This window comes from Pinus tabuliformis, chromosome 3_2 (assembly GCF_031772625.1).
Source record: "Pinus tabuliformis cultivar Carrire ecotype Pingquan chromosome 3_2, CPIR1, whole genome shotgun sequence".
Taxonomy (NCBI): domain Eukaryota; kingdom Viridiplantae; phylum Streptophyta; class Pinopsida; order Pinales; family Pinaceae; genus Pinus; species Pinus tabuliformis.
Window position 1 is genome coordinate 902,555,403 of NC_142302.1, and position 22,733 is coordinate 902,578,135.

The window sequence follows — 22,733 nt, forward strand, 5'->3', positions numbered from 1 at the left end:
AGTCACAGCTCCACTCCTTGTTACAATATTAATGCGAGGTTCATTGGTCCTCGGTTCCGCAGTCATCATTTGAATGTTCTGTGTTGATTGTTGGTTTTTCTTTTCTTTCATTTTTGCCATAAGTACCAGACACTCAATTACATGATCAAATGATTTGCAATACTTACATGCTGTAGTAGGATTTTGACAGTGTCTTGCGAAGTAGCCTGCCTGGCCGCAGTTATAGCAAATAATTTGTCCACTATCTCGACCAACTCCACCACCTCGACCTCTTATTTCATAGCCACCTCGACCACTGTGTTGTCCACTTCCTGCTTGTCCATGTTCTTCAACTTGCATTCTATATATGTCAGCACAATGATCCATCATTAATTCATAAGGACGATAATTATTCTCATCATGTTCCACCGATTTTCAAAACTTGCAATATAAATTCTTTGGAGTCTGCACATATTTTTGCAACAAATAACAATCTTTTGTGCGATAACAATGTAAACTTTGAAACGAGAACTATAAACTCAAAACCGGAACTCTGGCCAAAAAACCCCGAAAAAACATCAAAAACAGTGCTAAAAACGAAAAGTGTGTATACTGGAATGATGATTTTTTTTTTAGGGTCAATTTTGAACATGTTTTAAAAATGGCATTGAAAACGAAATTTTCGTGCAAAAAACACCTTGAAAACAAAAAAGTGATGATATTGGAATGATGATTTTTTTAGGGTCAATTTTCAACATTTAAAAAAAAATGCTAGTAAATCTGAATTTTTATGTGCCAAAAAAAGTTGTTTGTGAAGAAAAAACACACTAATGTTTTTGGTAGAATAACATTTTTCTTTCCTAAGTATAAATTCAACATGTTTTCAACCATAACATGTTATATACAAAAGAAATTGGAATTTTTTCAACCATAAAATTAAAAACCCATGACATTATGAACAAATTGCATGACTAAATGAATTCAAATGTCATTATTTGTATATTGAATGAAACATACATTATATCTCTAATTTAATGTTGCATTGTAGATATTCTAAACAATAAAAATTATCATAATTAAGACATATAATCCAACAACATAAAAATGACTCATAACTTCTCATTTAACACCATATGGAAATCAAAAATTTTATTTCAAAATATGATGCAAACATCAGTTATATAAAATGTCTTAAACAATTATTCAAAATCACTCATATTTTCTTGCACACCATCAGAATTCACATCTTCAGATGAGTGACTGGATGCTGAAACGGGAACTCTTGCCAAAAAACTTGCATGCTTTTTGCGGGGTGGCGAGAGTTCCCGTTTTGAGTTTATAGTTCACTGTAATCACATAACTTGCATGCTTTTGCGAGGTGGCGGGACGAGGGCGATTCTCAGAATTGCCCCATGTGCCCACTTTTTACACTCTCCAGAATATTTTAATGCAAACTTCTTACATGCAGAAAATTTCTCACTTACTAATAACTGACTCCATTTATGGATAACAACATTTATGTTTAACCAACTCCACTTATAAATAATTAAATGACTAAAAAACAATTTATTTTTTGGTTTTACATTTACATGAAAACACATCCTAATGCTTTTAGGTTAAGAGCATGTGTTTCCTCCTAAGAGGTTACAGGTTCAAAACCAGAGGGGGGTAGAGTATGTATGCCTTCGTAGACTTAGCAGTCAAATCACTGCGCGGAGGTGGGTCCCTTGTCCCACAAACAAGGGGGTCTCATACATCAATTTGGTGTCTGGCTTGGCTGTGACCTTAAAAATGGATATTATTATTATTATTATTATAAAGTGTTTATGGCAATATAAATTTATGAAAAAATTAAAAATTATGGGTTTTGCAACTAGTAATGTTTTTTTTTATTGTTGTTTCAATTTCAATAGTCATGTTACATTTCAATACATTATTTTTATTAAACAAATTATTATCTCATATCTTTTTTTAATAAAATGCATATAAATTTTCATGTTTTCTTCTTAATTTTGTAAAACAACTGCGTTGAAGTAATAGGGCGATTCTGAGAATCACCCTATTACTTCTTACTTCGCCCTATTACTTCAACGCAGTTGTTTTACAGGATTTCCAATTGGAGAGTGTAAGAAGTGGGCACATGGGGCGATTCTGAGAATCGCCCTCACCCCGCCACCCCGCAAAAGCATGCAAGTTACATTTTTATTTTGTTTATGGTTAAATTGTTTTGGCGCTAACTCATTGAAGTTTCCCATGTTTTTTCGGGGAGGCTCCAGTCGTGTTAACGCTGCTGCACGTCTGCCTATGCATGGTGCATGACGACTACCCTTACTCTTTTAGTGAATCGTTCATGCAATGTAGGCATTCTTATTATGGCAATATAAATTTATGAAAAAATTAAAAATTATGGGTTTTGCAACTAGTAATGTTTTTTTATTATTGTTTCAATTTCAATAGTCATGTTACATTTCAATACATTATTTTTATTAAACAAATTATTATCTCATATCTTTTTTTAATAAAACACATATAAATTTTCATGTTTTCTTCTTAATTTTGTAAAACAACTACGTTGAAGTAATAGGGAGATTCTATTACTTCAACGTAGTTGTTTTACAAGACTTCCAATTGGAGAGTGTAAGAAGTGGGCACATGAGGTGATTCTGAGAATCGCCCTAGCCCCGCCACCCCGCAAAAGCATGCAAGTTACATTGACAGCGCTCAACCCCACTTGATCTCGAGCGCGGTGTTTAGATCAATGAGACATGAAGATGGAGAGGAGTGGGTAATAGGGCGATTCTCAGAATCGCCCTATTACTTCATTGCAATTGTTTTACAGGATTTCCAATTGGAAATACATCGTGACAGTTTGACATAACCATTGGGCCTCTCCAATGTAGGCTCTATATGATGGTTGCTTCCTCGTTAAAGCCCGGAGCTCCCGTGCAGCTTCTCTCCGCTGGGATTGATAGTCCCCTGAGAGCTCATCCACCAATGTTGCGACATATTTTTTCTCTTTCGGCGTAATTGTCACGTTGTTGGTAACATCGACGGTATTGATGGGGAGTTCTAATCCATGGCCCTCGCACCACTGCTGAATCATCATTCCCAACAGATAATTGGGCGTTAGGATGAAATGGGGCAGTATCTGCTGTGTTTTGGGGCATGTTCGATGCCCTGGGTCTAGCCGCACCTGTATAAATTTTCGGTCATATGTCTACATTACATCACACCAAGCACAGATCTCGAAATAGAATCTTTTGTTTATGTTCATATTAAACACACTACGAAACTTTCAGTCACTTTAATCAAATATTAAAACAACAAAATGTTGGATCTATATATGCATTAAGATATTAAAACTACATGCTAACTAAACGTAACTGATAGTAATTATTTCTTGCACAACTGTCATTGCCATCACCATGATTACCTGTCCCGTGGCCACCACGACGGGATCTCTGATGAGCTTTGAAGAGATAGGGCAGAGAAAACAGTTTGGAACACCAATGGCGTCTAACTTTTCTGAGAATGATTTGGAGTTATTCTCTGACTTGTCGTTCTGGAACCTTAGTTTGCGGTTCTTGAGCGTGGCGAGAATGCAAGAGATCTCATCAAATACCTCAGTCCTGCAGTCGTCCTCATCTGGTATCAGGTGCACTAGCCTCTTCAGCTCCCTTTTGAGCTCTGAATTTGAACGGAAAATTTCTATACTTGCGATACCCAGGGATTCATTGTCACCATGAGACTGTTGCTGGGGACTCGGCGGATTGGCCATATCAACAGCTCTGGTCATGGTTACTGTACAGATCTAAGAAAACAAGAAAACCCAAATCAGCGCCGAGTAGAAATAGGGCGACTCTGAGAATCGCCCTATTACTTCAATGCAGTTTTTTTACAGGATTTCCAATTGGAGAGTGTAAGAAGTGGGCACATGGGGCGATTATGAGAATCGCCCTTGCCTGGACACCCCGCAAAAGCATGCAAGTTACGTTGACAACGCTTAACCCCACTTGATCTCGAGCGCGGTGTTTAGATCGATGAGACATGAAGACGGAGAGGAGTGGGCAATAGGGCGATTCTGAGAATCGCCCTATTACTTCAATGCAGTTGTTTTACAGGATTTCCAATTGGGAACACATTTTGACAGTTTGACATAACCATTGGGCCTCTCCAATGTAGGCTCTATATGATGGTTGCTTCCTCGTTAAAGCCCGAAGCTCCCGTGCAGCTTCTCTCTGCTGGGATTGATAGTCCCTGAGAGCGTAATTGTCACGTTGTTGGTAACATCTGCGGTATTGATGGGGGGTTCTAATCCATGGCCCTCGCACCACTGCTGAATCATCATTCCCAACAGATAATTGGGCGTTAGGATGAAATGGGGCAGTATCTGCTGTGTTTTGGGGCATGTTCGATGCCCTGCGTCTAGCCACGCCTGTATAAATTTTCGGTCATATGTCTGCATTACATCACGCCCAACACAGATCTCAGAATAGAATCTTTTGTTTATGTTCATATTAAACACACTGCGAAACTTTCAGTCACTTTAATCAAATATTAAAACAACAAAATGTTGGATCTATATATGCATTAAGATATTAAAACTACATGCTAACTAAACGTAATTGATAGTAGTTATTTCTTGCACAACTGTCATTGCCATCACCATGATTACCTGTCCCGTGGCCACAACGATGGGATCTCTGATGAACTTTGAAGAGGTAGGGCAGAGAAAACAGTCTGGAACACCAATGGCATCTAACTTTTCTGAGAATGATTTGGAGTTATTCTACGACTTGTCGTTCTGGAACCTTAGTTTGTGGTTCTTGAGTGTGGCGAGAATGCAAGAGATCTCATCAAATACCTCAGTCCTGTAGTCATCCTCATCTAGTATCAGGTGCACTAGGCTCTTCAACTCCCTTTTGAGCTCTGAATTTGAACGGAAAATTTCTATACTTATAATACCCAGGGATTCATTGTCACCATGAGACTATTGCTGGGGAATCGGCGGATTGGCCATATCAACAGCTCTGGTCATGGTTACTATACAGATCTAAAAAACAAGAAAACCTAAATCAGCGTGGAGTAGAAATAGGGCGATTCTGAGAATCGCCCTATTACTTCAACGCAATTGTTTTACAGGATTTCCAATTGGAGAGTGTAAGAAGTGGGCACATGGGGCGATTCTGAGAATCGCCCTCACCCTGCCACCCCGTGAAAGCTTTTGCGGGGTGGCAGGGTGAGGGCGATTCTCAGAATCGCCCCATATGCCCACTTCTTACACTCTCCAATTGGAAATCTTGTAAAACAATTGCGTTGAAGTAATAGGGCGACTCTGAGAATCACCCTATTACTTCACGTGGTTGTTTTACAAAATTAAGAAGAAAACATGAAAATTTATATGCTTTTTATTAAAAAAAGATATGAGATAATAATTTGTTTAATAAAAATAATGTATTGAAATGTAACATGACTATTGAAATTGAAACAGCAATAAAAAAACATTACTAGTTGCAAAACCCATAATTTTTAATTTTTTCATAAATTTATATTGCCATAATAAGAATGCCTACATTGCATGAACGATTCACTGAAAGAGTAAGGGTAGCCGTCGTGCGCCACACATAGGCAGACGTGCAGCAGCGTTAACACGACTAGAGCCTCCCCGAAAAAACATGGGAAACTTCAATGAGTTAGCACCAAAACAATTTAACCATAAACAAAATAAAAACGTAACTTGCATGCTTTTGCGGGGTGGCGGGGCGAGGGCGATTCTCAGAATCGCCCCATGTGCCCACTTCTTACACTCTCCAATTGGAAATCCTGTAAAACAATTGTGTTGAAGTAATAGGGCGATTCTCAGAATCGCCCTATTACTTCAACGCAGTTGTTTTACAAAATTAAGAAGAAAACATGAAAATTTATATGCGTTTTATTAAAAAAAGATATGAGATAATAATTTGTTTAATAAAAATAATGTATTGAAATGTAACATGACTATTGAAATTGAAACAACAATAAAAAAACATTACTAGTTGCAAAACCCATAATTTTTAATTTTTTCATAAATTTATATTGCCATAAACACTTTATATTAACCTATTAAATCTCATATTACTTAAAATTTATCTCTTATCTAATAATCAACGAGCGGTCAAGAATTGTAGAAAAATAACTATTTCATTAGGCAAGAATAATAACTCAAAATAGTTATTCAAGATATCTTTACATTTAATTTGTCAAATCAAGAAGAGGAAAAGCTTCCAAATCAAAAAGTAAACATAAAACTAAAATTCAAAAAATTAATAAAATTATGATTGATATGTATGATTAGGTTGATACATATTTTATTAAAAGAAGATGTAAGCTTATAGTTTGTTTTTTCTAAATATATATTGGACTGTGACATGAATATTAAAATATGGGTAGTGGTAAATTGAAGATATTAATTATATGGAACGTGATCTTTTAATAGAACTGCTAGTAAACATGGCTCACTCCACTCAATTTCCACACTCCATTTTCGTCATCCTCTCTCTACATAGAAATTGAGATTGACAAAAACCTAAGAACGTCACGGAATTTGCTTTGTCAAACTATCATGATGTGTTTCCAATTGGAAATCTTGTAAAACAACTGCGTTGAAGTAATAGGGTGATTCTCAGAATCGCCCTATTACCCACTCCTCTCCGTCTTCATGTCTCATCGATCTAAACATCGTTCTCGAGATCAAGTGAGGTTGAGCGTTGTCACCATCCCAGCCCTCCTCAGGAATGACATGATCAGTTTCGTTCTCACTTGGCTCTGTTACAGTCGTATCAGGCACTGTTATGGCGTCAGCTTCTAATGTTGGCAGCTCACTTTCTATAAAAATGTGTATCCTTTCAAATAATTCAATCGCCCGATGCATGATATCTCTGTGCACGTCAATATTGCTTCCGTTTGGTGATCCATCCATTTCCTCATATTCTCATATTTGAAGTAATAGGGTGATTATGAGAATCACCCTATTACTTCAACGCAGTTGTTTTACAGGATTTCCAATTGGAGAGTGTAAGAAGTGGGCACATGGGGTGATTCTGAGAATCACCCTCGCCCCGCCACCCCACAAAAGCATGCAAGTTATGTGATTACAGTGATTAATCTCGCAGCATCAAATCACATAACTTGCATGCTTTTGCCGAGTGGCGGGGCGAGGGCGATTCTCAGAATCGCCCCATGTGCCCACTTCTTACACTCTCCAGAATATTTTAATGTAAACTTCTTACACTCTCCACATCATCTTCAAATAATCTTTACTCATAAACAACTTCTCAGCTGAGAAATCGACCCCCTCTGTCTTCATCAGATAACAATGTTCGTGAATCTGTCTACAGCGGTGGAGTGCCTTGTCATCCACAGCAATGATGAGAAGATTCTTGAGCAAGTGTTCAGTTTCGTTGCCCTCTCGGAAACTCTACAAGAAGAGATCGATCATGCCATTATTTTGCGCCCATGCTGCGTTCAGTGACGTGATTATAACCGTTCTGCTTTGGTTTGCAACCTTGGACAGTGTTAACTCTAGCTCCGAAATATTTTTATTATGTACACAAACCTGTACATTAGTAGTGTGGCCTTTAGATACCATATTTTATTCCATAAATATGAATTTGTTCTTAGTGTTCATGCTTTTGAATGAAAAGATATCACTCCACTATTCAATTACTAAAGCTTATTTAAAGAACTATATACTTTATAATCTATATGAAAAAAATCAATATAAATGTCAAAGTTTAATTTCCATGTTATTAAATGCACATTTAATTCAAATAACTAGATTAATTTCTATAATTTCTACGAAAAAATTCAATACACCTCTCTAAATTTAGTTTCGACGTTATTAAATAGACATTTAATTCAAATAGCTAGATGTTTAAAAAATCTTAGAAAAATTATTTATGCATTGCATCTCTTCATATGTTTTCCCAAAGACTGTAAAGTGCAAAAGTACATCTAATATATATATATATATATATATATATATATATATATATATATATATATTATGTTTTAATAAATAAAACTATTGGGCATTAGGATGTGTTTTCATGTAAATGTAAAACCAAAAAATAAATTGTTTTTTAGTCATTTAATTATTTATAAGTGGAGTTGGTTAAACATAAATGTTGTTATCCATAAATGGAGTGAGTTATTAGTAAGTGAGAAATAAGCACTCAATTAAGGTTGTTATGTGTTTAGTATTTGTATTATGTGATTTTCGCATTCATTTTTATTATTATTTTTTGACATGAAATTCATAAAAAAAAAACTATTATTTAACCATTTTTAGTTAAAATTTTCCTATAAAAATTGTGATTTTGACATGTCATCTCTAGCAAAAAATTATCAAACCGTGTAGTTTTTTAGTTGTATTTATGTTAAAAATGGTTTTTTTTGTCAATTGTTAAAAATTATTGCTTTTTAGAGACAATTATTTCATTTGGATTGAAATATTAATTAACGATGTATAAATATGTAAAATATCGAAAATTCAAAATATCGACCTTCTTCTTTAAATATGCAAAACAATAAAAACCCCACTACAAACAAAAATAAAAAAATATGAAGAAGAAGACCACTTCAAAACTTATTAAATTTAGAAAATAATTATTTACATTCCATACATTAGAAAATTTAAAGTCAAAAAATAGGTCTTTTAAAAAAATGGCCTGATGCAGAATTACCACTTTTTTAAATCAGCATGAAACTCACTACCATTCTAAAATGTAATGTACATAAAAGAATTTAAAGTGCCAAAAACTATGCTCTAAAAAAGACGTGAGTTTTGCATCGTCCCTTTTCAAAATCGGGTCACTTTTTTGCTATCTCTACAAAATAGGTAACAGTATCAGTTCCCGTTTCAAAGTTTACATTGTTCGATGTTCGCCTCTAGTTCTGCATATCTCTCACCATAAGTTAGTTATGGAATTCAAAGGATTAGGTGCTCCATTAGCCATGCAATTTCTGAAGAGAGGGCATTTCTCTTTATAGTGGCCTTTTGATTTTCACTTTGTGCATTACACTTCTTCGCGAACTTCTTTACTTTTCTTCATATCTTGTAACTGCAGAGACAAATTTTCCAGCTGATTCTGAATCTATTGCATACCCGCATTGGTATATCCTATCGGCGAAGCTTCTAATTTCATTGCAAGCTCCAGAGCTTCAGCTTGAGTTTCTATCTTTTGTTACGACAAAGGCAATCTTATATGTGGAAGCAGCGCAACTATAAATCATTCCTTCTTCTGCTGCGGAGCTATGTCGAAGCTCACCTGATCCAATAATACCTTGAATATTTGATCAAATTCCCAAACAGACTCAGTAGGCTTCTGTTTGATTTATTTTAGCTTTATAATACACTGTGATTCAGACTTCGACTTCTTAAATTCTTTTACCAACATTGTTTTAATATATGCAAATGATCTTATTTGATTGCTCGAATACTTCATGTACCATGTCAACACTCGATCTCGAAATGTCGTGATGAGTTGCGCCTTCTTTATATCTTCATCATGGACATGTTTTGTTGTCCATACAATTTCACATAAAAACCAGAATTGCTCTGCATCCTCTAATGCAGTTCCTTTAAACACAGGTAGCTTAATATCATCGGCCATATTCCTTCTCAGGGAGGGGGATTCGTAAGGGGAGTGGGGTAGGGGGAGTAGGGGGACGGGGAAATCCAAAATTACCCTAACTATTGCTAAATTCAAGCTTCGGCGAACTTTCAGGCTGAAAGAATGAGTACTGCAGAGTTACTTCAGGGTCCTCAAGGCGGTTTTCTTCACTTTCAGATTCACTCAACATAGGGCTATAGTCATATTCTATAAAAGTCTTCGAATATTGGCCACGAGATCTCTTTCTAGTGTCTATTCTATATCTTTTTCCACTTCACGTTGTTCTAGTTTCTTCTTCATATCTTCTTCCAAACATAAGTAATCTAATAATCTGATTACATTCGTAGAACTCCATTTTCACATAAAATCATATTAATCTATAGTTTTAAAGATCTCAAGTACTTACCTTGCTGTCCTTTGAAAAAATTCCGTTCTGCTTCATTGTAGAACACAGTTGATTCTACCGCGAACTCAGTAATGAATCCTCCCAAGATGTTATCAATCCAGAAGTCAATAGCTCTTGAGATCCTATTGACAGTGTTCTTGAGTTGTTGTATCAATTAAGGAGTCCACTCCTTAAGTTCGTCTTCTTTAAAACATTTTTTTCTCTCAGTCAACCTTGAAATCCACTCGTATAGCTCCACATGAAAGGAATTACCAAAGAAAATTTCATACTGATCTTCAAGAATATACTTCTGTAACCACCTTTTAGATGACAGTCGAGGGTTTCTATTCTCCTGATTTGAAAATTATCATTCCTTCTTTTCTACCCACTCTTGGATTTCCTTCTTCGATGGATGCCACATAAACATATCCCTCAAACATATCTCGGTCTTGGCAACAGAACCATTTGTTGGTTTGTTTGGGCTTGACCGAGGTTCAGATTTTCATGCACACCAACAAAACCCTCAATCACGAGCCCTTTCGGCAACGACCAACAAGCAAATCACAGTCTCACCATAAGCAACTTATGGGAGGTTGCAGAATCAGCTTTCTGCATCCCCGAGGGATATTGCGATGTGGCATTTACTCTATTTTTACTTAATACTTTATTCTTTACTTCACGGGACTTGAATCATCTACTTAACCATGCCATAAACAATCATAAACAATATTGTGTGGAAGTAAAATATAACCAAAATACTGAACAGAAAGCAAATATACACAATCCTCATACACAAGTTATGCCCATTAAACTATACTTCTTTATATTAATGCTTTGAATCAGTGTACAATTCTTCGACCTGTGCACCCAGCTATAGTTGTTTTCTCACTCAACTACAGACTTTAGGCCTCTGCGCACACAGATGCGGAGCCTTTTCTTCTAGAACCAAAAATAGATAGAGATATTTACTTATGCTCATATCATATGATTACATCTACATATGTTTTTTTCAACTTACATATTTTCCCTTTTTATACTAATTACATCAACGTGTATGCCACAAATACCATTGTACAAATATCATGTATCTCCTAAAACAAGCAACTATTGCCCAAAAACTCATTACAAAAAGAAGGGGCTTCGACCCACCCTGAAACCCCTAAAACACCGCTCGGTATATAGCTTTGCGGTACCACTTACTCCACTCCCTTAAATGTGGATTTCTTACCAAAACTTGGACCAAGTTGGGTTGTACCCAACACCTCAAGCTTAAATAGTCATGGCACATGAAGAAGGTCCTAAAGGAATGTTTGAAGATGAAAGAACTTTTAGAAAATCATTCTTTGAGATGTCTAAAATGGTTAAGGTTCTTTATGAAGAGAGAAATGCAAGGTTATATGGAGAGATTTCAAAACCTCCAAAAGGAGATGGAGGAAAAGGAGAAAATCCTCCAAAATGGAATGGAGTGAATGGTGACAAACCACCACCATCACCTCCATCTTCTTCCTCATATTCTACTACTTCTACCCTTTCACAAACACTTCCAAAATTCTCCAAAAGGACATGGTAAAACTCCTTTGCTTAAGTTTGATATAAAGTTCAAATTGCCTATGTACAATGGAGAGGTAGATGCTAAGAAACTACATAATTGGATTCGTCAGATTGAAGTATATTGTGGGATACAAAGAATCAAAAATGATGAGACCAAAATTCAGTTTGCTTCTATTAGATTGGAAGGTGCAACACTTATTTTGTGGGAAGCCAAAACTCAAGAGGACATAAATAAACATGGCAAGGTTTTATATTCTTGGAATGATTTTGTTGTTGCAATAAGAGGGCAATTTTATCCATTAGCATACATGCAAAAATATATCATGGATTGGGAAAACTTTAGGCAAGCTAAAGGTCAAAATGTGCCAAGTTATACTAAAAAATTTAGGAAAGGAGCTTTGATTTTGGGTATAGATTTGTCCTCTCAAGATACTTTCCTCAAACACATTGGAGGATTACGTATCTACTTGAGACATACCATTCTCATGTTTAACCCTACAAAACTAGATGAAGTTTGTGTACATGCAACTCATTTAGGGGAAAGCCTAGAAAAATGTTTCTGAAGAAACTAGTGAGAAGTCATTCAAGTATGGAGAAAAAGGAAAATGGAAATTTAAAGGACAGGATAAAAAGAATGTTGCAGTCAAGAAAGGAGAAAATCTCACATGTAAACATTGTTCTAAAGAAGGCCATGATGAAGACTATTGTTGAAAAATTCATCCTGAGATGAGACCCAAAAAGTTTAATAACAAGGAGAAAGAAAAGATTGTTGCAACTACACAACAAGATCTAGGATTTGATTTTGGAGATGAAACAAAAATCATAGCCATGGGATTGAAAGGTAAGGATTCAATTGCAAGTACTAGTTCTTCTAGAAAACCCATAGAAACTCAAAATGAAAGAGAAAGAATAGAGTTGTTCCATATTAGAATCATCACAAAACATAACAAGGTATATACTTTGTTTGATAATGGTTCGCAAGCAAACCTCATTTCAAAAGACATTGTCAAGAAATTAAATTTGGAAACCATTCCTTATCCTCTGGGTTGGGTATGTGACAATGCCAAGTTGCAAGTGACAAGAAAATGCATACTTAGATTTTCCATCACTGAAAATTTTATTGATGAGGTAGAACTTAATGTGGTTCCACTTGACATTTGTGGGATTTTTTTGGGAAGCCCGTATTTATATGACAGGAAATCCATCTTTCATCACCATGAGAACAAGTATCACTTGTTTAAAGATGGGATTGAGTACATTGTTAGAGCACATAGCAAGAAGTTGAATTTATCTCTTGTGAATGATGGACAAATGAAGAGGTTTGTAAATGCTAGCCATAATTTTATATTGTTGATGATTAAACATAAATATGTTGATGAATCTAAAGGTTTTTAAAGAAATGAATCAAGTTTGAAATCTGATTTTATTAAAGTTGCTAATTCTTATGATAAGATGTTTCAGCAGTCTAGCATGTTGCCTCCTCACAGAGGAAAACAATGTGAAGTTCATTTGCAACAAGATTCATCATTGTTGAACATTGGTATGAACAAGAAGCCAATAAAGAATGCGAGGGTCAAAAAGCGTATGCAAAATCTATTTGACAAAGAGGAAATTGGTTCTAAAATATATTCTTGTGGGTTTCATAATATTGTGGATTTGAGAAAGAATGGTGCATGGCGATGGCATTCACATTTGGTAAAGATTCAAGCCAAAAACAAGGCTAGACATGTTAAGCATCATTGTGACTACAGTATTCAAGGTGAAGTGAACTTGAAATTGAATAAGTCTTCTTTGATTGAAGGTCGAGGAGAGAATGTTCAGATTTCTTTAACAAAAAATTTCTCATCTAAACATCTTCAAGGATTGGAGCAAGGTCATATCTTTGACAGAAAGACAAAGACTTCAAAGAGAAATACCTTCATGAGAAGCTCAAAGTGACAAAAAAAACAAATTCAAATCGATTGAGGTTGGAAGGGTGAGGAAACTGTACCCTCATATAATTGTTGACTGAAAATGACCTTTTGGAGGTCTCAAATATTCCAATGGGGAGGAGTGATCCAGGGGATCAATTTAGTGCTCAAAATTCAAGTGTATGACAGAGCTCGAAACCTGAACGGTTGGATATATCTTGGTGATCTGAATCCAACACAACTTGTTTCACTCAAAATTGATATCGTATGCTCCCGATATCATGTTCTGATCGATTTGCCAAACAGGCAAAATTTTAAAAGTCGGGTTGCAAGTACGCCCAGTCAAGAGTATTTACACTGACTAGGGAGGTGACTGGACAGGTTGATTATGCATTTCAGGCCAATGGTTGCTCGCCAAGTGTCCTCCATTGATTGGTCGAAATTTTGTGGTTTTCGATTGGATGTTGGTGTTTTTGATTTGGACCAATGGTGTTGGGCCATGTGGGCCAATGGTTAGCTGCCATGTGGCCTCCTCGGAATGGTGTAAAAATTTGTTTGGGCTGGAACGGGTCTGACAGGGATCGAACACAAGACTTGTAGTCAGGCAGCATGGGGTCTTACCACTTCACCACAAGTGTTGCTTAACCCTTATGGTCTGCATACCCTATTTAAACTTTATTGCAATGCGCATTTGGGGTTGGGTCGGGGCTAAGCCCCAACCCTGGTCTCGGCGCCCATAAGAACCAAGGGGCGGGACCAAGGGCTCGGGATTAACCCCATCCCCATGGTCATAACCACCACACCATAAGACAACATCGAACCCATCGCGCAGAACCGACAGTGGAAAATGGTATAGGGGCTAGTCCCCAAGTCACATGACCCTCAATGGAACTGAGAGCGCGAAGAAGTTAAAGGTGGTTAGCCCCAAAGATCCAGCCTCGGGTCACATTACCATTGCATGAATGCAGGCGGAGAGTAGAGGGGGGTCAGCCCTAGGCCACATGCGGCTCATGTAACCACAGGCAGGGGCTAGTTTGAAAATTTGGGCGCCTAGAGTTAAAACGCGGAATTTTAGGCACGAGGCCCAGGGTTTATGGGCACGACATGACCGAGTGCTACGTGTTGGGGGGTAGTTAGCCCCAACCCTTGGGCATGTGGCCCCCATGTGAGCCTAATTTTTTGGAACTGGGCGTTAGAGGACAGCTTAATTATCCTACAATTTCGCCTATCTGGCGAGATTTCGGGTTTGGGACACTCAAGCCAGATTTGGGTCGAATTGTAGGATGACTAACCATAGAATTTAGGAAAAACTTGTAACAAGCATAAATTTCTCAATTTTTGGCCAAATGAGGTGCAGAAAGAACCGAAATGGGGGTTTTCTATAGTGTTGGATCCATTGGAGACATCAGTTTTGTTGTGTGAGAATTATAAATCCATGTAAACATACTTTTGAGCACTTATTTAAGGAGGCCATGCATTGGAAGTTGGACCAAGAGATGTAGCCCAGGAGAGGGTGAACTCCTTTATCATGTTTTGTGTTATGTGTTTCAAATATGGTTATTTGTCTATGTTTGGATGTTAAACTTGTTTAAAAATCATTTGTTAATGTGTTTAGTAACTTTATCCATTACATAAAACACATATAACATTTCACTTGCAATTTGTATATCACCTTCAATTTTCAATTACAGATCACAGATTCATCAGGTGGTTTTCGCAAATTTAGAATTTTATTGCATAAGTTTTACGATCATACATATCAAAGGAATAGAACAGCTTTGTGACAAGGTGTTCGAAAGAGTGTATGGAGTCATTAGGAAATGTGTTACACCATTCCCATACGCACCCATCGAACATGAGAATGAACAACCTACAACCAACATCCTCACAATGGATGTTGTATTTTGTGTAGAAATCAAGAAAGTGGGACGTGTGCTTAAATAAGGTTGTTTCACCCTCACCATTGAATTTCAAATTCGACAAGTCATCAATAATTCTCGTTGGCACTTTCAGATTTATGTGTCTAGAAAAACATGTTAGGGTTATGATTTGGGTAGAAGTCATTAAATGAGTGTAGAAATTCAAAACAGACTTCAAGGGATTAGCTTGTCATCTTACCCGCCAACATTCAAGGGATCTCCTCGATATGAAGTCCCAACTAGACCTCACACCATTTGGATTAGGAGTCTCAGCACTGGGTGGTAATGTTATGCCTTGACTACGAAAACACATAGAGTGAAGTATGGTAACTTTGGTGAGAGCAAGTGTGTGACCCTATGAAAAGTCAAGTGTGATGCATGAAGGCTCCAATACACAAAGGAAAAAGGAAGTGTGCCCCTTGGAAGCCTGTAATAGTACGCAGCTTGAAAGGAACGCATGAGCATAATTACATCATGAGCTAACATGAGGAATAGTTCACAAGTTAAAGTGATGAATTAATACAACATGTATTCAACAAGATTCATACAAATGTAAACGAAATATTTCATAAGCATAAGCGTAAGTTAAATAACATACATTGAAGATACAACAAGAATAGTCCTACTATATTCTCAACCTATGCATAAAAGTGTGTCGACTCTGAGTTTTATTATAGGTGAAAGTTTCATTCATACATACACCATTGACGTACCACTAGCCCCAATAGTGGAACATTAAAGTCAAGAACACCTGCTCCTCCAAAGAAATATACTCGCTCTACGCTATGGAGAAGCCAAGGCTCTTCACAATACTCTCAAGCTCTTTCTAAGCCTAAGCATAGCCAAAAGCTTGGCTCCCAAAAGCGCTTTACATGAGTTATGAGGTTCTATTTATAACAAGGGGGTGGATGACCCTTCAACTCCCCTTTGTGACCTTTGGACTACCCTCATGAATCTTCAACTTCTTTCAAATGACTCATTACATTACATCATGACTCTTCACATTCCAATATTGAGACTTGGAATTTCACTTTACAAAATAATTACAAATAATATTACATTTTACAATTGTACCCATATACGACAAAATAAGGTAGAGACAACTTGACATCTTAACAAGACAAAATACTATGGTGTTTGAGTTTGGGGAAACTCTAGCTCGACAACTTCCACTTGATGCTTCTCGGTCACATATTGGTGTCAAGCTTGGTACTATGCAATGACATCCCCAAACTGCGTGACGGTGTCTGGCTGGAAGCGGATTCCAGCCTCCATGGCATTCAGGTACAATGACTTGGAACTAGTTTCAACTTCCCTCTAAAAATGAGAAACATCGTTCTAATTTGGACATGATGATCGATGTAATTCTACATGTTATGTTTGTTCAACTCCAAATCTTCCTTGGTGGAAATCTATCTCAGCTACTCCAAGTACTCTTCAATCTCCTGTCGGACCTGGTTCCTGGGTTTAGCTTTGGTGAGCGAGCCAACTGATGGTATCTTGTGTGTTTTCACCAAGACATCCAAACTATTGGATAACCGTACATATGAGGCCTAAATACTACCAATAAATAAGGTGAGCTACTTGTTTTCCTGAATCAACATCTAAACTCTTGCTCTCTCCAGCTCTGCCTGTGGCTTCATTTTCTTCACTAATTCAAGTGGTGCCCCTATGTATCGCATTGTCCATTCTTGCACATAGGTAATAGCAACTTCTACGTTGTTGAGAGTTTTAACAAAATCTTTGCTTTGTTGTTGTAGGCCATGTAAACGGACAACTGATTTAACACAAACTCCTCATAGAGGTTCTGCATGGTTTCTCCAAGTGTTGATACTTCAGGAAGTATCGTTTCTCTCATCTCCTCCAAGTAGACCTATGAGGAAATTTTGTTTTGTGTTGTTGTGCGAAGTTGTTATGCCTCTTGCTTGGCAGCCTATAAGTTCTGTGCCAATTGCTCATTCTCGGTCATTAAATACTGAATGTTTGATCTTGTTGCACCTGCAAAGGCCAAGTTGTCTTCAGCAAAAGGCATTTGGATTCTTCCTAGTGTTTGCCACTATCACCCTTTCTCTAACGAATGCAGGTGATGTGTGATCATCCGGAAAATGATTTCTCCATGCTTGTATAATCTTCTTTTAGAACTCATCAAATGACAGATTGTACACATCCATTACCGGATCATCATCAAGAGGAACAACATCCCCTTCCTCGCTTGGGGCTGGCTCTGTTGTTGGAGGTGGTGGACACTAAACAGTGACATGCGGTGCGCTCCGGCATCAAGTCAACATCTTCATTTGCTGGCTCTTGTTCCATCTCCATATCTGTAACTTCAATAAAGTGCTCAATCTATTAAGAAATCTCCCGATCCTGCATCCATTCACCTTCCTCCTCAGTTGTTGGTTGGTTTTGTTCCTGCTCTTCGACCTGTATAGGCTATTTTTCTCCTTGCTATTGCGCCTTTTCATGGTTATTCTTCCTTCTTTTGCATCTCTTCTTGTTCTTTCCTCCTCTGCTCCTGTACTTCCTTCATATTTTGTTCTATTTCATGCAACCTCTACTTTTATCTCTTCCTCCACTCTGCTCTCTATATCCTTTTCTTCCTCGCTTCAACTGCTAAAGTTGTTTTCATAATAATAGGATCCGCTTTCATCTTGTTGCTTTGTTCTCCCCCTGGATGGTCGACAATTTTTCTCTTTCCCTTGTCATGCATGGGATTGTTGCCATCTGTTGTTGTTACTTCTGGAGTTGTTGCCATCTATGCGGACTAGCCCATGAAGTCCCTATTAAACTAACTGGCTCACGAAGTTTGGAGGCATTGTAATAATTCCTCCATGGATCCTCCTCTGGCCAATGAAAAGCCTCGTTGATCCACTGAAAGTGAATTCTTGCACAGTGGTATTTGTAAATACTACTGGGATCATACGGATTAAAGTCTCGAGTACCGAATGCAAACTTCACTATCTCCTTTCCCTCGGTATCTGCGACTTTCAATTTCTTTATCTCGTATAATCCAATTTTCAAAGGAAGAGTGGGCCATGGTGCTTTCTTCTTCCTGTGCAAAGTTGCTGACAACCCTATGGTGAGATGATATGACACTTCTTGCATGACAAGCTTGTCGGTGGCATACCTTGGTAAAACATGCAGCAGATTCTCTTTGTCGAATACTCTAAGGAAGGTGCCACCCAGTGAGGCATACCAATTTGCGATCTCAGTTATTGCCTCCATTGATCGTCGTGGCATGCAAGGTGGCTCTTCTTCAAAGTTGAGCTTGTAAAGCGGGATGATGAAATAATCAGGTAGTTGTTCCATTACTCCTCAATGGTTGCAATATGAAAGTAGCTTGCAATAGATATGCACAACATTTTCTCGTGGTGTCCATGTCGAGTTCATGTCAGGAAACTGATGTTGTGCATAGATTTCATCCAGTAAATATGCAGACATATAAAACTTTGCTTGTTCACCCTCGGGAAGACTCAAGGCTTGTACTACATGGGCTCTCAACTGTCGAGCCAAAAAATCTAACCAGTTAAATGGCTTCCTCTTGTTCACAACCTGGTTCAATAAGACTACCCACCCTTCAAGAAAGGTCCCCATGCTCTATTTACCATAGATCCTGCAAGCTAAGATAACCAAGAGCTAGTAGGCCTTCCTGAGGGAATTTGTCTTATATGAATGGGTGGGTGTCTATCAAAACTTCAATGGCTCTTTCACCCAGCCTCTGACAATATCTCTTGTGTTCACATAGTTGTTGGTGGGATAGAAAAATGAGTCCATGAGCTTCACTAACTCAGGAAAGTGATAAATACACTGATAATCTTCTGCCTGAAAGGTAGCAAGATTTTGTCCACTGGAACTACTCAATGTCATGGTCTTATCATAAATGTGTGAAGCAATCCAACTGATGACATCAACACGTGAGAAGTTTGGATATTTGCACGCAACCTTGTGTAGTCCTGACTGTCGGATACTGAGATAAACATATCGCTCCTCTAGATCCACCTCAAGGATCTTTACTGAAAAAGATTCATTAACTTGCTACCATGTTAGTGTTGACCCTTTTTCTATAAACATTTGAGTGTCTGCATACATTGACAATTCTACTGGTGTTTGCTCAACTGCTTCCCTAGTACTACTTTCAGTGATCTCTTTTGAAGCAGCTCTCTTTGGTGCCATGGTAATAATGATTGTTCGAGAGAAGTGATTCACAAGTGTAACCTGTGGTACAAAAGGACAAACATGGCAAGCAAACATTGTCCTTTTACAAATCTAACTTCAAAGCATGATCAAGCAGCAAACTAGGCAACTAATATGAGGGATTGCACAATTTTCATCAACAAGCAAGGGAGACTGGATGTGGGAACTACGCATTGCGCAGTCCCGGCAACCAAGGGTGCATCCTAAGGCTTGAGACTGTGTAATGCGCAGTTCAGCTTGAGGCTCGAGATTATGCAATGCGCAGTTCATCCAAGGTAGAGATTGGGAGAGATTGCGCATTGCACAATCTCAATGGCCAAGGTGATAGGTTGAGCCCTGGAACTGCGCAATGTGCAAGTTGGTCAGCCTGTATTGTGCATTGCACAATGTGCAGTTGGGCCAGCCCGTACTGTGCACTGCGTAGCTCCAGAGGCCAAGCTCTCGACTTGAGCCTTGGAATTGCGCAGTGCCCAGCTGGACAAGGCAAAACCTGGCCAAGGAAAGTGCAGATATGCCCGATGGAAGTGTGAAAAATGACCATAAGTGAATAATGATGTGAGCTTGGGTGTAGATTTAACTAATTATGAATGAATCAATGTAGATCAAGTACAGAAACTGAACAAACAAAAGGAAAATCAAGTATGTGAGGAGAGTCGCCACAATGGTGACCATCGGTGCAAAAACAAGAAAATCGATGTGATACTTGTGAAAGGCAAACGACAACTTAGAAAAACACTTCTACAAGCTAAAATAAGTTGAAACACCAACAACCATGAAGATAAATAAGTAAAACAACACTCACACAAGCGAAACGGAACACACAAAAAAAACAACATAAAAATAACAAAAGACGACAAAAGCGAAACTCACCCAGAAAAGCAACGACGACCGCACCAAAGGTTCCTTGATCTCCTAGGGAACACTAGTGCCCCAAGATCGAATGTGCAAATGATATCTAGAGGTGTCGATTAAATAGATTTGGGTGAGTTAGGGTTTATGACAAACATGCCTAAACTCAAGGAAAAAGCAACACTTGGTGAAAGTTTCTAAAAATAGCGAATGTGCCTCCTTCATGATACAAATAATGGATCCCTATTTTTTAGGGATGATTTTTGCTTTTTAGAATTTTTGTTTTTTTCTTTTCTTGTGAAACTTGTGATGCATGCTACTAGGCAATATTCTGCAATTCTGGGAAACTAGGTAACTTTCTGGCTCAGTGCACTGTGCAGTTTCTGAGCTCAGTGAGGGATTGCACAGTTTCTAGGCTCAGTGTTGGACCACCTACCATGACTACACAATTTCTAAGCTCAAGGTTGACTATCAGTCTGAACTGCGCAATTCCAATCATCAAAGCTGCTTTCCCTCAAGGATTTAGTAGTTTCTTGAGGCAAGCCTAGAACTGTTGTGTGACCAAGTCAAGAGGTTAACTTGTGAGTTAGAAAGATCAGTTAAGTGTGGAAATAAGAAAACACAAGCACAAATTAAAAATATAAGTCTCAATCGAAGCATGAATACTTGACAACAATACAAGATAAGCTCCTGTGGATAGGAAGGAAGGCTCCAAAATTGAAGCATAGGCAAAATTTTGGAGGGTGGTTGTAGCTTCTACAACAGTTCCATAGTAGGAGGTAATTTTAACACAACTCTTTTTTCTTCTGAGAAAATAGGAGTAAATTTGGTTCGTGGCCCTTTTAGAGAGAAGATGGAGGATCTTATTTCAGAATGGGATCTAATTGATATCAGACCTAACAAAGGTAAATTCACTTGGTCAAATAGAAGAAGTGGTTAAGGTCATATTGAGGGTCATATTGATCGTTTCCTAATCCATAGCTCATAGATTCTTCAAGGGTTGGACTCCTCTTCATTAATTTTGGCTCATAGTGAATCATATCATCGTTCAATTTTGTTGGAGCTTAGTGAGAAGGAAGATCTGGGTCATATACCATTCAAGTATAACCACAGGTGGTTGAAGGAAGAGGGAGTTGTGGACACCATCAAACAGGCATGCTAACGCCTATTCTTGGATCTCTAACTTATGTATGGGAAACAAAGTTAAAGTCTATCAAGTAAGCTCTATGTACCTACAAAGGAAGTATATGTTCCTCCTAGCAAGAAGAAAGTCAAGTTAGTAAAAGAAATAGAGCAACATTTGGAAAACATGGAAAAACGAGTTGAGGTTTGGCATTTGGAGAAGTAAAAGGAAATAAATAAGCAGATCTAACAAGCAAATCAAAAAGAGGAGGAATTATGGAGACTTAAATCTATAAGCACTTGGTTAAAGGTTGGCGACCAAAACATGGCTTTCTTCCACAAACAAACAAAAGCAAGGGAACTAAGAAATAGGGTGGGAGATATCACTCCAAAGGGTAAAGCAAAAAATTCTTCCTTCCCTGAAATAAAAGAACAAGCTTTCTCTCACTTCCAAACCTTATATTCACTAGGAAGCGAGATAGATTTCAATAAGGCTAAGGAGTTCTTGTTCACATTTCTTCTAGCAATTTATAATATAGAAATCTTCATCTTATCAAGGAGATATATGAAGATGAGGTGATTGATGTGATATGGTCAATGGACCTAGATAAAGCTCTTAACCCATATGGATTTTCTATCACTTTCTATAGGGATTTCTGGTTGGTGATCAAAAAGGATTTGATAAGAGTGTTAAATCTGTTTAAGACCAAAGACAAAGTTGGAGGGGGTGCAAAATCCTTCCTCGCCTTGATCCCAAAAGAAACTAACCCAGTGAATTTATATAATTTTCGCCTAGTTTCATTATGCAAAGCTTCTTAAAAAATCTCAATAAAGGTTATAACATGCAGATTAAATAAAGTCTAGGGGAGAATAATCTCTGAAAACTAAGGGGGATTTTTACAGCAAACGCACATATTGGATAACATCATTTTAGTGCAAGAGGTTATTCACTCGAGTAAGGGGTGACCCAGGGTTTGTAATAAAGTTGGATATGGCCAATGCCTTTGACAAAGTAAGACATTCCTTCCTCTTCCTCATTCTGGAAAAGCTAGGATTCTGTAGAGAATTTATTTTCTAGATTAAAGTTTGTATTGTGTCCTTGTGGATTTCCCCCCTTTCATCAATGGCAGACCCACGAAATTCTTCAAATCTTCCAGAGGAATTCGGCAAG

The 22,733-nt window shown here is 37.7% G+C and overlaps 1 protein-coding gene across 1 annotated transcript; it reads right to left on the minus strand.

Moving 5' to 3' along the window:
- Positions 1–2,812: 2,812 nt before the first annotated feature.
- On the minus strand, positions 2,813–3,775 carry LOC149183536 (U-box domain-containing protein 9-like). The gene is made up of 2 exons (XM_089414975.1): positions 3,413–3,775; positions 2,813–3,196 (listed from the first exon to the last, which is right to left on the minus strand). Exons 1-2 carry the CDS (start codon positions 3,773–3,775, stop codon positions 2,813–2,815), a joined length of 747 nt encoding a protein of 248 aa, XP_089271101.1.
- Between the last annotated feature and the right edge of the window lie 18,958 nt (positions 3,776–22,733).

What these genes read in the sequence shown, in the direction of transcription:
- LOC149183536 (XM_089414975.1), bottom strand. Translation starts at nt 3,775, where the DNA reads ATGACCAGAGCTGTTGATATGGCCAATCCGCCGAGTCCCCAGCAACAG. An exon ending in TCGTGGTGGCCACGGGACAG is followed by an intron (nt 3,197 to 3,412) that starts GTAATCATGGTG and finishes GATGTAATGTAG; the next exon opens with ACATATGACCGAAAATTTAT.